Source organism: Salvelinus fontinalis, chromosome 2, assembly GCF_029448725.1.
Source record: "Salvelinus fontinalis isolate EN_2023a chromosome 2, ASM2944872v1, whole genome shotgun sequence".
Lineage (NCBI taxonomy): Eukaryota > Metazoa > Chordata > Actinopteri > Salmoniformes > Salmonidae > Salvelinus > Salvelinus fontinalis.
In genome coordinates, this window is record NC_074666.1 from 83,247,051 (window position 1) to 83,263,732 (window position 16,682).

General features: G+C 45.0%; 1 protein-coding gene across 3 annotated transcripts in view; it reads right to left on the reverse strand.

Annotated features, from left to right (window-relative positions):
- Positions 1–16,682, reverse strand: part of LOC129829201 (voltage-dependent L-type calcium channel subunit beta-1-like) — a 35,121-nt gene that overhangs the window by 12,777 nt on the left and 5,662 nt on the right. For 2 of the 3 annotated variants that reach the window (XM_055890828.1, XM_055890839.1), the window contains exons 3-6: positions 2,731–2,850; positions 2,252–2,374; positions 1,817–1,953; positions 1,260–1,327 (exon numbers count right to left, since the gene is read on the reverse strand). In XM_055890828.1, the coding sequence (XP_055746803.1) occupies positions 1,260–1,327; positions 1,817–1,953; positions 2,252–2,374; positions 2,731–2,850 (448 nt within the window). Of the gene's footprint in view, positions 1–1,259; positions 1,328–1,816; positions 1,954–2,251; positions 2,375–2,730; positions 2,851–12,978; positions 13,283–16,682 lie in introns of those variants that run through there. The other variant, XM_055890849.1, reaches the window with a different exon arrangement.

Sequence of the window (16,682 nt, forward strand, 5' to 3'; positions counted from 1 at the left end):
ACTGTGTACTACTCCCTTCACAGAACAGCGCAAACTGGCTCTAACCAGAATAGAAAGAGGCGTGGGAGGCCGTAGTGCACAACTGAGCATGAGGACAAGTACATTAGAGTGTCTAGTTTGAGAAACAGACGCCGCACAAGTCCTCAACTGGCAGCTTCATTAAATAGTACCCGCAAAACACCAGTCTCAACATCAACAGTGAAGAGGCGACTCCGGGATACTGGCCTTCTAGGCAGAGTTGCAAAGAAAAAGCCATATCTCAGACTTGCCAATAAAAGGAAAAGATTAAGATGGGCAAAAGAACATAGACACTGGAAAGAGGAACTCTGCCTAGAAGGCCAGCATCCCGGAGTCGCCTCTTCACTGATGACGTTGAGACTGGTGTTTTAAACATGGATTAGCTAACACAACGTGCCATTGGAACACAGGAGTGATGGTTGCTGATAATGGGCCTCTGTACGCCTATGTAGATATTCAATTTTAAAAATCAGCCGTTTCCAGCTACAATAGTCATTTACAACATTAACAATGTCTACACTGTATTTCTGATCAATTTGATGTTATTTTAATGGTCAAAGAAATGTGCTTTTCTTTAAAAAACAAGGACATTTCTAAGTGACCTCAAACTTTTGAACAGTAGTGTAGTTATTTCTGTAATTCCACACCATCAATCTTTCCTTCTGTCTCTATGTCTATTTATTTCCCTCCGTCTCAGTGAACCGTACTGTCTATCCAGCAGCATGACTGAACTGAACTATACTGTTGCTGCTCAGTGCTAACACATAAGGTATGGGGCTGCGCCTCAAATCGGACCCTATTCCCTTCAAAGTCCATTACTTTTGACCAGGGCCAATAAGGCTTTGGTCAAAACTAGTGCACTATGTAGGGGATAGGGTGCCCTCTGGGATGCATCCCTGGTCTGGCCAAGCGTAGTGATCAGATTTAATGAGAGGAGCACTATATCCTCAGCTCTATTTCAGGCCGGTCCTGTTAGCCATACTAATGACGTGCTAGGACCCCTCTCTTTCTCTCTGTCTATCTCACTCCAGTATCAGCAGCACACCCACTGAGACGCTCCCCTCCACACAGCAGATATCCGTTTCATCATGGATCACCAACTATCCAATTAAAATCGACACGGAATATTAGCGACAGGCCGCGACAGAGGGCTATATCTATCGTCACACACACAGTGCTGTAGTGTGTGTGTCTCTTCTAGCCAGTCAAGAGGTGATGACCCCCCCCCCCCCTGACCTTACCTGTGCCAGGAGGGGTGGGCCTGCGTGTTCCCGTGGCAACATCCAGGCTGGAGCTGCCACCAGATTTACTGTAAGAGGGAGGAGGAGAGAACAATGAGTGGATGGTTACTGGTAGGTGAAAAGAGAGGTGGACTGAAAAATAATTGTCAATGAAAGTAAATTGAACTTTTCCTATTTTTAATTGTGAAGTAGTGACTGTTGATTTGGTGATCATTGTACTGTATTATGTTGCATGCATTGTGGAAGCTAATTGGATAACAAGGTTGGCTCAATTCGAATTGAAGGCAGTCAATTTAGAAAGTAAACTAAAATGACAATTCAATAATCGAAAAAAAAGGGCATTTATTTTCAATGACTTCTCAATAAACTGAAAAGTAGACGCTACTTATTTCAAATTCAAATCACTTTCGGAATTAACTGCCTTCAATTCGAATTGAGCCCTAACCTGTTGGATAACAGCCCTGATATGACGGAGCCGATAGGTAACTGATCTATGTTGCTGTGAAGTGACTGGGGGATGGGTGCCAGGGGACATGGGTGTGGGCAGCAGCCAGTACCTGGAGCTGAGGCGGTTCTGTCTCATCTTCTGCTCCTGCAGTAGCCGCGTGTTCTCCAGTTTGACTGGGCTGGGGATGAACCCCACCTCACAGCCCTCCTTCACCAGACGCCCAATCCACCAGTCATTATTGTACTTCTGCACAGAGCACACAGACAGACAGACACCTCAATACCACCCTATAATACACGCACCAGTCGTCTCCTCCCTCGCTCAGAGCCCCTGCTGTTGTTGCCAAGGCAACCACCGCCGCCATCTTAGCTTGCTTATCGACACATCAATCAGACATATATATAGAACCGGATGTTCATACTATAACTGAACAATATCTCGCTGTCTTCGTAAAGCTCCAGGGTCTGGGGACTAACTCATCTTCAGAAACAATCTAACAATAAGAAATAAGAAAGGCCCAGTGTTGTCTACGCAGCTCTGGTACCTCTTTGATGTGTAGGAAGTCTTTGGCTTCAAAGGAGATGGCCATGCCCTGCACTGGGACGTCATCGTTGGGCCCAGAGCTGTAGCCCACATTCGTCCGCACAGCGAAGGCTACTGGTTTGGTCTGGGGAGGTGGGAGCAAAAGAAAAAGGCAGAACAAAGAATGAGAATAGAGGATAAGAATGATGAATGACATGAGGGCGACAGAGCGGACAAGACAGGATGAGATACTACTCAACTTGTCATGTCGCTCAATGTCTATTATGTCACAAAGCCTGTTAATGAATGTTAATTGAATAGAAATACATGTTATAATATGTGTTGACCGTGTACCTAAAACATTGAGGGGACACTGTTAGCGAGAATAGTTAGGTGTATAGTTAGGGTCAGGGTGAATGGTTAAAAACTGCGCTGTTCTGTATGGTGGTACTGTATAACAGAGGGACAGGGTCACAGGGAAGGGCCATGGTGACCTCTGACCTTGGCTTTCTCGAGGGTGGCGAGGGCCTGTAGGTCTGCCTCCTTCCGCAGCGCCTCTGGGTCCTCCTCCAGGGACACATCTGAGTCCGACGGCCGGCTGGTGTAGGAGTCGGCAGAGCCCTGCAACACACACACACACACACACACACACACACACAGAGTAAGGAAGTGAGAGTGAGTGAGTGAGTGTTTATGTGTGAGAGAGAAAGAGAGGGCAGAGAGATAGAGATAGGAGGTATAGAGAGAAGGAAAGAAGGAGAATGTGGGAGATAGTGGCATGGTCATTTTTTCTAGTGTGCTGTATGTTTGTACGAGTGTGTGTGTGTGTGTGTGTGTGTGTGTGTGTGTGTGTGTGTGTGTGTGTGTGTGTGTGTGTGTGTGTGTGTGTGTGTGTGTGTGTGTGTGTGTGTGTGTGTGTGTGTGTACACAAGCGTATTATATGGAATGACCACACGTCCTTGAATAAAACCCCTGTGGCAGTAAGGACAATAAAGACAGCAATAGTACTACTGGAAACACACACACCTCCCCATAACAAACACCAACAGACAAACATGGGGGAGAGAAATGAGTGGACTGTAGAGGTGTGTGTGGAATTAGGGATGAAACGGTTACCGGTTTCACGACAAACCACGGTAAAATTCCCGACGAATTTCTTTAAACCGTGTTTGATTCCCACAGTTTGAAAAACTCAAGGTAAATACTGCCCAGCATCAACCAAAGTTAGCAACCGTCTGACGCAGGCGCCGCATGCAACGTGGGGTTTGTTTTGTGTGAAAACATGGCGGAAGGCAGTGACAGCGATTTTTTCTGCCTTCTAAGAGGACCAAATCTGAAGTGTGGTTGTATTTTGGGTTTTACAAGAGTGCTGAGTGAAACTTAAATCAAAGATGGTCACCCTGTCTGCAGAACATGCAACAACAACAAAAAAACGCTCCGAAAGGGGGCAACACTTCAGATCTCTTGAGTCATCTTCGTTGCCACCACCCACTACTTTATAGCGAATGCAAGGTAAATGAACTTTTAGCTCAATGCATAATGTGGGGACTTCGGAATGGGGGAAAATGTCATGGTTTGTCTGTCTAACTTTCTAATAGCTTGTCAATAATGTAAACCGAAGCTTTCAGTGTTACCTACTCTTGTAAAAACACGACACGTTGTTTAGCTGCATGTGTCTGCAGACTATTCGCCCATTGCACACGATAACACGTTATGTAAACTCAGCAAAAAAAGAAACGGCCCTTTTTCAAGGCCCTGTCTTTCAAAGATAATTCGTAAAAATCCAAATAACTTCACAGATCTATATTGTAAAGGGTTTAAACACTGTTTCCCATGCTTGTTCAATGAACCATTAACAATTAATGAACATGCACCTGTGGAACGGTCGTTAAGACATTAACAGCTTACAAATGGTAGGCAATTAAGGTCACAGTTATGAAAACTTAGGACACTAAAGATGCTTTTCTACTGACTCTGAAAAACACTCAAAGAAAGATGCCCAGGGTCCCTGCTCACCTGCGTGAACATGCTGCAAGGAGGCATGAGGACCACAGATGTGGCATGGGCAATAAATTGCAATGTCCGTACTGTGAGACGCCTAAGACAGCGCTACAGGGAGACAGGACGGACAGCTGATCGTCCTCGCAGTGGCAGACCACATGTAACAACTGCACAGGATTGGTACATCCGGACATCACACCTGCGGGACAGGTACAGGATGGCAACAACTGCCTGAGTTACACCAGGAACGCACAATCCCTCCATCAGTGCACAGACTGTCCGCAATAGGCTGAGAGAGGCTGGACTGAGGGCTTGTAGGCCTGTTGTAAGGCAGGTCCTCACCAGACATCACCAGTAACAACGTCGCCTATGGGCACAAACCCACCGTCGCTGGACCAAACAAAACTGGATAAAAGTGCTCTTCACTGACGAGTCGCGGTTTTGTCTCACCAGGGGTAATGGTCGGATTGCCGTTTATCGTCGAAGGAATGAGCATTAAACAGAGGCCTGTACTCTGGAGCGGGATCAATTTGGAGGTGGAGGGTCCGTCATGGTCTGGGGTAGTGTGTCACAGCATCATCGGACTGAGCTTGTTGTCATTGCAGGCAATCTCAACGCTGTGCGTTACAGGGAAGACATCCTCCTCCCTCATGTGGTACCCTTCTTGCAGGCTCATCCTGACGTGACCCTCCAGCATGACAATGCCACCAGCCATACTGCTCGTTCGGTTCTTGATTTCCTGCAAGACAGGAATGTCAGTCTTCTGCCATGGCCAACGAAGAGTCCGGATCTCAATCCCATTGAGCACGTCTGGGACCTGTTGGATCGGAGGGTGAGGGCTAGGTCCATTTCCCCCAGAAATGTCCGGGAACTTGCAGGTGCCTTGGTGGAAGAGTGGGGTAACATCTAACAGCAAGAACTGGCAAATCTGGTGCAGTGCATGAGGATGAGATGCACTGCAGTACTTAATGCAGCTGGTGGCCACACCAGATACTGACTGTTACTTTGATTTTGACCCCCCCCCCCCCCTTGTTCAGGGACACATTATTCAATTTCTGTTAGTCACATGTCTGTGGAACTTGTTCAGTTTATGTCTCAGTTGTTGAATTTTGTTATGTTCATACAAATATTTACACATGTTAAGTTTGCTGAAAATAAACGCAGTTGACAGTGAGAGGACATTTCTTTTTTTGCTGAGTTTAGTTTAGTCACCCAATCAACATATTTTGTTAATTTAAAAATCTGGCAGACGTCGACTTGGTTGTAAAAGTGTTCCAACAGCAGAAACACTATAGACTCCTATACAAGACTCCTGTATTTAGGTCAATTGTTGGGCTCATTGCAATTATTGTAACTGTCTTCTTAAGACTAATTTGTATTCATGTCAATAGTGCATGGGGTCATTGCATACACTCAAATGCAACACAGAAGATTGACTGTGTGTGTAAGTGAATAATTATAACACCAATAATAATAATAATAAATACATCTGCTATTCCCTTGTTTACAGGCGTGCAGCAGGCCAACCCAGTGATGCTACTGGTCCCTCATCTACAGTTGTGACAGACACTCGAGCAAGCATTTAAAAAAGGCAGGCTGCTTATGCACCCACATCAAACAAATGCTCAAAACCTCACTGCAGGCTTTTCATATTACATTGCAAAGGACATGATGCCATTTCAAATTGTTGAGAGGCCTGGCTTTCTGAGGCTGATGGAGGTTGCCGTGCCTCACTACAAAGTGAGTGCTGCTAATTGTATCTGTTTGTTTATTTCATTTACGTAGGTTGTGTTCATTTAAAGCTGCAGTAGGGAAATGTTTACCTCTCATGGTCACGTGGTGCCATCTTTAATGTTTATGTTATTATTTTAACGTTTATGCACACAAAAAGTGCATAGTGCTGCTAATTTTATTTGTTGTCTGTTGGTTTTCAATATAAAACTTGGTGAAATGATTTCAGTGTAACAGTACTTTTTGAACTTTTTCAGCACATTTTAACAATACTGTGATAATACTGCTAACCGTGATCATTTTGGTCACTATAATCGTGATATGAAATTTTCATACCGTTTCATCTCTGTGGTATAACACAATCAAGGCCTTGTGCCCAACGTGATAATCCGTTTTTTCCTCCCCTGGGATCTCTCCCTCCGCTTTATCTCTCCTTCACTCTGTCCCGCTGTCTCTTCTCTCAGCATGTTATTTTCCACTGCCTGTCTTTTCCCATCTCCCTATGCTTTGCTCCATCTTTATTTAGACCATAATATGTACTGTAGTGTGTTCTGTCCATCTCTATTTAGACATAATATGTACTGTAGTGTGTTCTGTCCATCTCTGTTGAGACCATAATATGTACTGTAGTGTGTTCTGTCCATCTCTGTTTAGACCATAATATGTACTGTAGTGTGTTCTGTCCATCACTGTTTAGATCATAATATGTACTGTAGTGTGTTCTGTCCATCACTGTTTAGACCATAATATGTACTGTAGTGTGTTCTGTCCATCACTGTTTAGACCATAATATGTACTGTAGTGTGTTCTGTCCATCACTGTTTAGACCATAATATGTACTGTAGTGTGTTCTGTCCATCTCTATTTAGACATAATATGTACTGTAGTGTGTTCTGTCCATCTCTATTTAGACATAATATGTACTGTAGTGTGTTCTGTCCATCACTGTTTAGACCATAATATGTACTGTAGTGTGTTCTGTCCATCTCTATTTAGACCATAATATGTACTGTAGTGTGTTCTGTACTACTGCCTGGTGCCTACCTCATTTTGAATGGCTCGAGGCAAATATCCCAAACAATCACCTATAATTGTCATCGGGTCCACCTCGCTGTGGCATTTCTTTTGTTTCACCCTTTATTAATAACCTGGAGGCACAAAGGGAACCTGCCTGCCTGGCTGCCTGCCTGCATTCAAGCCTACTCATCAAATACACACATTACTGTCTGGCACATAACACTTGGCTGGTGTGATATGAGTGTGAAGTGGATGCATCAAAACACATATGCAAACCTGAATCACATCTGATCAGGCGCTTTGATGTGTTTGAGTGTGGGCGTGTCAGGGAGAGAGGGAGAGAGAGATAAAAAAAGGCCCAAGCCCCGGATTTAATATTACCACTGATAAATTACTCATGAAGTGGCTATGGTTTCGTCCACTTCCACCACCGTTGATGCTTGGTAACCTGAGCCTCTCTGGCTGACCCTAATCCACCCATACCACACAATAAAAACGCTGGCCTGGCCTCCTCTCTTGGGGGGGGGGGGCTCTGCTCAGAGCGGAGCGTTCCCTGCCTGGTATACTGTACACTACAGCCCAGCACTGGGAGTACAGCCTGGCTCACTTGTCAAATGTTTGAGTGCTCTCTTTATGTAACTCTCTCACTTGTTCTGTTTTTCCAGGTGTCAGACTCGCTCTCTCGCTTGCTGCATACACCCGTGGGAGGTGCAGACAAGAATGCGGACAGCTGAATGTGCGAGGCAGAATGAGTGAGTCATTAGGTGTGGGGTTTTAAAATAGAGGTGAGAATGTGGTGAGAATTGACATCCACCATATGTAATGACTTGAAATAATTCCCCGATGAGAAAATGGGGAGTTCAAATACGCAGGTATTTGGTAATTAGCACATAAGTATGTGCCATCACAAAATCAGAAAACTCGGACTCCCTATTGGTCTCTGGCTGTTATAACAGCAACTGCAGGTACTGTTGCTACGCATAGAACCGTGTGAAAGACAAGAAGAAATGAAAAGAAGGGTTGAGTCCCAGAATGCCCCAGAAGGTAACCATGGTCAGGGGTCGGAGGTGAAATTTCAGCGGCTTCAGCCCCCATCTCTGCTCCAGAGCAATAGAGACCAGACAGGACTTGAAGGGCTATATGTACACTAGGGCAACCTGCCGCTGACAAACAGAAATACTGTATGTGAGTGAGAGATAGGTACTTTGATATTTACCGTGTCACTTTATACGGTTTGAATTAATAACAAACAGAACGTCGATTCTAGTGGAGCCACCTGTCGCATCAAAATCGTCGGTGGCTTAGCAATGCCACGCCCGGTAACCAAGGCAACAGTTAGACACTTCCAGGGGACCTACCCGACCATCCCTACTTCCTGTTTCATTAACACAAAACACACACACCCTCGCCCATCTCCCCGACACAGACATGCAGTGTCTAATAATGATGATAATAGCCGTTGCCACTTACCGGCTCTGAGTCATCCTCTAACCCATACAGGTGCATCCCAACATGGAGAGCTGAATATTATAGAAAGGTTAATTAAGCTAGATGAGAAACCAAGAGGACTGTGTCTGTCTACGAGAGAGAATAAAGAGAGAATAGCTTACTGCCTCCTCAGAATAACTCTCACAGAACAGCAACTCCCTAACTGCTGCAACAGGTCTGTGATGCAGTGAAAGCAGCAGAGAGGGAGCAAGAGGGATGAGTGAGTCTGCGTGTGTGTGTGTGTGTGTGTGTGTGCGCGTGCATGTGTTTACAGTATGCGTGACTCACTCACTCAACCTGGTCACGCCACATAACAAACCCGCAGAATAGAAAAAGACAGAAAGACGGGAGTGAAATCGATGGAGAGAAAAAGAGAGGGAGACACAATTAGGGACTTAATCCATCCTTTACTAAACAAATAAAGTCTGGAGGGGGAGGGGAGTGTGAGGCAGAGACCAGGGTGATGTACCGATCAACAGGCAGTATGGATACCTCTAATTACTCTTACCCTCCCCCTTACGCTTACTCTCCTACTGTCCTCTCTCTCCTCCACCTTTCTCTTTTTCTCCCTCTCCCATCGCCCCTCTACATGCTCCTTTACTGCATACTGTCCTTCCCTCTCTCCAACTCCCTCTCTCTTTGTCAATGGATTCTGTCACTAATTTAGTTGCTTGCTTCACTTCACAGCTCCTGTTCAAAATAGCTAAAGACCACCTGATCCCCATAGCTGCTCTCCCATTGGCCAGGCCAGAGATCCCAGTAGTGTCATAGTAACCAGCCCAGTTGCTTAGTTCAGAGAGAGAGAGAGAGAGATAAACATAGGAGGATGAGAGACACCATCAGAATAGCACAGCTCACTTTTGGAAGAGGTGGAGGCAGAAGAAATGGCTAGATTAACATGCTCTCAGAAACACACTCAACTGGTGACTAATGGCTACAGCTGAGCTTGTGTTTGATAAACATCCTGCTTCAAGGCTTTGCCTATAGAGCTGGGCCCATAGACTTATATAACAATGACTGGGTCACACCCAAATCAATAAGACAGAATGTTTCATAATACGCACATCTCTGATAATGTCACTCCATGCCCGTATGGAAAAGATCTAGAAGAATTTGACACGATTCGTATATGTTCTCCCTAGAACTTGTCAGTAATACATATGGCACCAAATACATTGACAAGTGTCCTAGAATATTTTAGTAGTATCTGACTTGTATGGGCGGGTAACATTTAGACGTAACAGACATGTTGCATGTAAGCTAAGCCTTCTAAGGTTTCACAGACATGCAAATTTCGAAGCACGTGAATACCACCGTCGGACGTCATTGAGCGAGACGTCATGGCGGACTTCGCTTCCTACTGAAGAAAGAAGCGAAGTCTGTCAGGAGGAGGAGGAAAGAGAAAGGAGATACCTAGTTTAACCCAACCCCTCTGAATCAGGTGTGAGGGGGGGAGGGGGGGGGGGCCTTAATCGATGTCCACATCATTGGTTGCCGAGGAGGAGCTGTTGTGGGGGTTTACTGCCTTGCTCAAGGGAAGAAGGGCAGATTTTTCCACCTTGCCGGCTCGGGGATTCTAACAAGCAACCTTTCAGTTACTGTCCCAGCACTCTAACCGCTATGTTACCTGCCACCCCAGAGGAGGGGAGGAGGAGGATATGGGTAATCACTTCAAAGCTGAGCCATGGCAGAATGTTGCACAAACTAGATTTTCTTGGCAAATATTCACACACACACATATATATATCTCCTTGTCCATTAAATACATTTTACAGTAAGAAATTCTTTCAGTTGAAAACTGAGGGAAATAGAAAGAGTGGGAGTGTGAAAGACAAGAGCATTGAATAATGAGGGGTGAAAAGCATTGCCTTGAGGGGAGAAATTATGTTCATGATGTTGCCTCTTCTGATGCAATGAAGGCCTTACTGTTCCAATACGTGATGGCGTGAGGGAGAATGGTACAATACCTTTATGGACTGGAGATGTATACATTGCATCTACAGGCTACAGCATAAGTTAGACGCAGGATATTTGGCAGATTTTTCCACCTTGCCGGCTCAGGGATTCGAACAAGCAACCTTTCGGTTACTGTCCCAACACTCTAACCGCTATGCTACTGTAACATAAGTTACAGACGCATGCTATGTAACTTTCTCACTCCTAATTAGTCACGATTCATTCAGGATTATCCGTAAATCATGGTAGCATCCACATTAATGTAGAAGTGTTTCGAAAAATGTTCATTTCTTATTTTCAGTAAAAGTGACAGTACATTTACCATTTGTTTCTATCGGGCACAAAGTAATCTGAAACACAGCCAAAACAAACAGGAAATGCATCTAACAAATTTTGTAGAGTCACAAGCTTTCATGCTAGGAATATGGGACCAAATACTAAACTTGACTACTTTAATACACATATAAATGAATTTGTTCCCATACTTTTGGCCCTCTAAAATGGGGGGACTATGTACAGAAAGTGAGGCAATGTCTCAACGGTTCACCCGACGATATTGATGAAAATACCCTCAAATTAAAGCTGACAGTCTGCACTTTAACCTCATTGTATCATATCAAATCCAAAGTGCTGGAGAAGAGAGCCAAAACAACATGTGTCACTGTCCCAATACTTTCAGAGCTCACTGTATCCAGTATGTGTGGGTGAATATTATATGCATCTATCTAGTGTCCTCCTTTGTGACTGTCTGAAAACATAGAATGCGTGTTGTGAAGTAACATTCCTCGCCTTGATGATGATATAAAGATCTACAGATAAAAACAGACTAAGATTCAAAGTGAGAAAGCGGTGTGTGTGGCAGAGTGAAATAAGATCGAAAAGATAGCAAGAAAAGATACCGAAGTGAAATACAATAACGGTCCAAACCCCTGGTATGATTAATTATGACATCCTAATCCTGACAAGATCACACTCTCTCGCTACTCCTCTAGGCTGTATTTCTGCCTCTCCCCTCCAGGCCTCCCTCCAGGCCTCCCTCCAGGCCTCCCTCCAGCCCTCCCTCCAGGCCTCCCTCCAGCCCTCCCTCCAGCCCTCCCTCCAGCCCTCCCTCCAGCCCTCCCTCCAGCCCTCCCTCCAGCCCTCCCTCCAGCCCTCTGTGTGATCGAAGCAAACAATCTACCCAGCTGTAAACACAGAGACAGGGCAAACACACACTCAGACAGCCAGCAGAGAGGGAGACGGATAGAATGATCAGCCCAGGCTCATTCCCTATTCTACAGGGGTTTCACATCCCACACCAGCAGCACTGGCATAAACAGTAGGTACAACACCAGTCAGCGGTGGAACTGAAGATGACCCCTGACCCCTGACCTATCACCAGTCAGCGGTGGAACTGAAGATGACCCCTGACCCCTGACCTATCACCAGTCAGCGGTGGAACTGAAGAACAACAAGCAGCACTCTTCCAGAGGATTAAAAAGATTTTAAAAAGCCAGGTTGGTAGCTGACAGTGTACTAAGAGAGGAGCGTCAGAGACGTTCCGTGTCTCGCGATGGCCAGTGGCGCTTCCCAATGTCTAAATGGCCATGTGCTGGGCGCACGATGCCCGCCGTTGTCATGACAACAGGCTGGACGACGGACAACCGTGTCTTTGTGAACTGCTATCTTAAAAAAAGGCCCTGCGCTGAGGAGAGAGGCAAAAAAAAAAGGGGGTCATGTACAGACCTCACCGCAAATACACAGAGAGGTGTGATTCAGCTCAAAGTGGGCACTAATGAAGTAATATCAACAATATCCTTTTTCAAAAAGGATAAGCTAATAGCAGATAGTAGTGCTAGGCAAGTCTAATTATACTGTTGAGACCTACAGCATTTTTAAAAAAGGTACTCAAACCAAAACGCCTAGGAACTGTAACATTAAAAAGCACTAAAAACGTCAGAAAATACCCTCCTAGGGGTCCACCTATCAAGAAATCAGCAAGATAAATATAGCACTCGGTCAAACTTGTGGAGGTCAAAACCATTACATTCCCATGGACACACTTTGTTAGGAAACACTGACGTTAGGCACTATGTGATCTGCGTCTCTGGGGATCCAGGCTGGGACCAGCTGGGACAGGACAGAGAGAGAGAGAAAGAAGCCTCATAAAATGGCTGGAGGGGCTAGGGTCTGGGACAGTGACGCTGGCAGGTCCCTCAGCAGGCAGCCAGTCTACCAGGGGGACTGGAAGTCTAATTAAAACCCCAGCGCCTTCCCTGCAGCTGTGGCCCAGCCCCAAAATGGAATTACACAACGCAGGCGAAAGAAGAGGATCAAAGAGAGCGAGAATGAGAGAGACTAGGAAATGGCGCATCAAACTTTTTTCTAAGTTAATGTGTCCTGTCCACCGACCTAACACCAACTTCAACCCTCTCTGACACACACGCCCACATTGTCTCACAGACATACTCCAACACACACACTCCTACAGTACGGCAAGGCGCCCTTCCCGGACCAGGTGCCAAAACAGACTCACCAAAAGTGTAAAGCGTTTAGGTTTAGCCAGGTCTGTCTTACCATGCCGGGCCTGCGATACCTGTCGGTCTGCTCCATACCGCGCTCGCCACGTTCGCCACACCACGGCAAATCAGAGGGGCAAAGCCACAGTCCACACCAACGTCCAGCAGTGTGTGTGTGTACGTGTGTGTGTATGAGAGAGAGAGAGAGAGAGAGAGAGAGACCGTGCCGGCAAGTGTGTAAGTCCAAAAGTATGTGTGCGTGTGTGTGTGTCTGAAAGAGAGAGCCAGAGAGAGAGTACTGTATGTGTGAAAATAGGAGTGTGCTGTCCTAACCCTCCTAACACACACACCCACCTCCAAGAACCTGAACCTTGTGTATGAGGAAAGGAGAGGGGAGTGAGGGAGATGGGGGGGGGGGGTCAGGTTGCAGGACTTGTGCTACATTTGCAAACTGGGGAATTATATTTAGCCCTGGCAGGACAGAAACAGGACCGTGAACGCAACGCAGCGAGACCCAGAAGGAGGCTTGGTATGCAGCCGTCAGTCATTCAATGCCCCCACTGACGTGGGAGAGAGGCTGGGGCAGGAGAAAAAAAAAACTTTCCTCTATCCTGCCCTCTCCCTCTCTCTTTCTATACCCAGAACAGGACATCAAACAAGGGGATGATATGGGGTTAGAGGGGAGGAAGTGACTAGATTGCGGGGGGGGGGGGGGGGACAGTGTATCAGTGGCAGCAACAAGGACATCCAGTGCTCAATAATGACAGCACACTTGGAACCAGTCAGCACACAGGAGGTGAGTATCCCCTAAAGACAAGGGAAATAAAACGGGCACATTTCAAGGCCACACAGGTTTATTCTAAAATCTCTTTGATTAAGTTCAGGCAACAGTTGGCATACCTGTTCCAGCTACACAAACTAGATAAAATACCTACTGGCTTTCAGTTCTAAAGTGTTGCACTTCAATGGATTATTTCAGCTTCTACTATCATGAACATGTCCCTTCTTCTTTAGATCGTACTTCCTTATGTAATGATCATACTTCATCAACCTGAAAGCAGATACGCAAACGTAGATCATTTCAAGTAGTCAGCAAATAAGTGAAGACGAGTCGGCAGATTAGTGAAGGAGATGAACTGAACTTGAACTCTTTGGCCCAGCGAGCCAGCCAGCCAGGCAGCAGTCAGTCAGTGTTAAAATGGCTCCAGCCTGCTAAACTAAGGGCCCAATTCAATCATGTCGACATTTTCAGTCGACATCCGCATAGCTGATGTTTTGACGTGTCGGAGGTGGAACTGCGTTAGAGCTGTCCAACCCACAAGTGGCTCCTCGCATTATACTGTACCTAAAGCGGGCATTGCTATTGGCTGCACGGAGTCGCACTAAGCGAAATCCCATGCAGCTTGTTTACAAATTCGAACACTGGAATGTGAGACGTAATCTACACCTCGATTAGGCTGATAGAAATCCTCATTATTTTGTTTAATGATGTTCAATTTGAGCGTCATTATTTCTATATATCCTACACGTTCTTGTTTTTAAATTTCTAACGCGAGTTGAACGGATCTGGCTTCCGTAACAATGATCACAAGAGTGGCTGCTCATCGATGTGACAGCTCCAACGCGGTTCCACCTATGACACCGCCAAAACATCAGCAGTGGCGTAGCAGTTTAGCGGGTCCCCCCGCAAGGTCCAAGCAATTCTAAAGCTAACAATAGATCATTCAAATATGAATGTTAAATTATTCAAATATGTAATCCAAGTTTTAAGTTTTATATCACTATTCAATGCTGCAGGGCTAATTTCTTGAGCATTTTGGCACGTTTTTCTATAGATGTAGAACATAAAACAACATTTATAAAGCAAACCCTTAGGCCTAGCGCAGCAAATACTTTGACTGTTTAAGCATATGATGCAGATGTGATGACATTTGCTTTTTTATCTTAAGGGGTTAAGCCATCAGAGACATAGTTGACAAGCCACTGACGGAGTTGACAACTACTCAAGACAGACATATTTTTGCCTCTAAAAAGAAAAGTGTAACAGAAACATCTGTAAAATATTGGGAAATGATTCATTTGAAAATCCCCAATAAAAAACAACCACTCCATCAGATCTTTCAGCACTCTGATGGAGTTGATGTTTCACGGAGTTAACAAAAATGGCAGTTTTCTTCTTCATTCAAGTGGTTTACACAGTAGCAATTAGTTGTTTCCTCAGTTGCTTCATGACTAAAAGCTAATTAAATGTAACATATTTGAACCAACATTCATATTCCAGATGGCGTTGACAGTTTATGGTTGTGACCACGGTGATTCCCATATCGTCTGTTTAAATCTATCAAAAGTAGAGAACTTTCCAGATCATGCATTGCCCTATATGTAATGAGGACATGAATAAGGATTTTAGACAAATCTGACGGTGTTGGCCAAATCTCCGAACACATCTTTTAGGAATAACAATTAAAAAATATATATTCTTTATAGTCACAAGAAAGATACTTTTTAATATCCATTATTGACATTTTTATTATGAAATTGGGATCCTTTGCATTTCCAGGCATAGAGCAGACATGGAAATGAATCATATTGAAAGTAGTTTGAAAATTTAAACATTTAAATGTACATTTTAAGCTCAAATAATGCGACAAAATAATTGTTTTAAACTATAAAATAAAAACTTTCCCTGCCAGACAAGGATAGTCCCAACCTTCAAGAAGCCCTGAGAAAATTTCCTGCTATTCTATACATTTTGGCATGAGACTGAGAAAATGTCCTGCTATTCTATACATTTTGGCATGAGACTGAGAAAATGTCCTGCTATTCTATACATTTTGGCATAAGACTGAGAAAATGTTTCATTATTCCTTAAAAAAAAGTGTTGATCTATGGGGTTTTATTGTGTGTGTGTGGGGGGGGGGGGGGGGGGGGGGGGTGCTACGCCAGTGTACATCAGCTATGTGGGTGTCGGCTGTCGCCGGTTAACGCTTGATCTGATTGAATCTAGGCCTAAGCTAGGAGAGCAGGGGGTTGGCGAGACCGGGTGGAGGAGGGGAACATACAGCTCTGGTGTCTCTATTCCACCAGCAGAGGGCAACCTCTGACACTGTGACAGGTGCCTCACCATAGCGACGCAGGAGTGGTTGACTGACTGGTGATGAACAGGCAGCCAGCCAGCCAGGTCCACAGCATGAGGAACAGATTGCCAGAGAGAGGCAGGCAGGCTAGTATTCTCAGAGCCACTCCCAAGTGTCAGCCACTCAGACTACTGTTTGGTTCCCTCTCCTCAAAGAGACAGAAGGACTGATTACATTTTCACTGACAGAAGGACTGATTACATTTTCCCTTCCAATGGAAAAGGAACATACACCATAGCAGGATTTCTCACACACAGCTGAGAAAATATGAGGGCGAAAAATAACGAGGAAAAATGACACTCAGATGTAGGAAATTGTAACTATCGGTTTATCAAATTCTCCTCACTCAAATGAGAAGAGGTGATTTCAGGGTGAATTATTAAGATAGGCTTCATCCTGTGAACATTGCGGTCGTAGAATATAATTTATTTGTCCTGAGCAGCTTTCTTTTACGTAACACAAGTCGCCCCCTCTATTGTGAAACAGCCAATTGACCTGACCCTGGCGCCATCAGAAATAATAATTCATCATGACCTAATAGCGTTGGACTGACACAGTTGCTCTAAATGGAATGGCAAAAGAAGGAAACTGAACCCCGGCAAATGAGCCCCCAGGGATGCCAGAG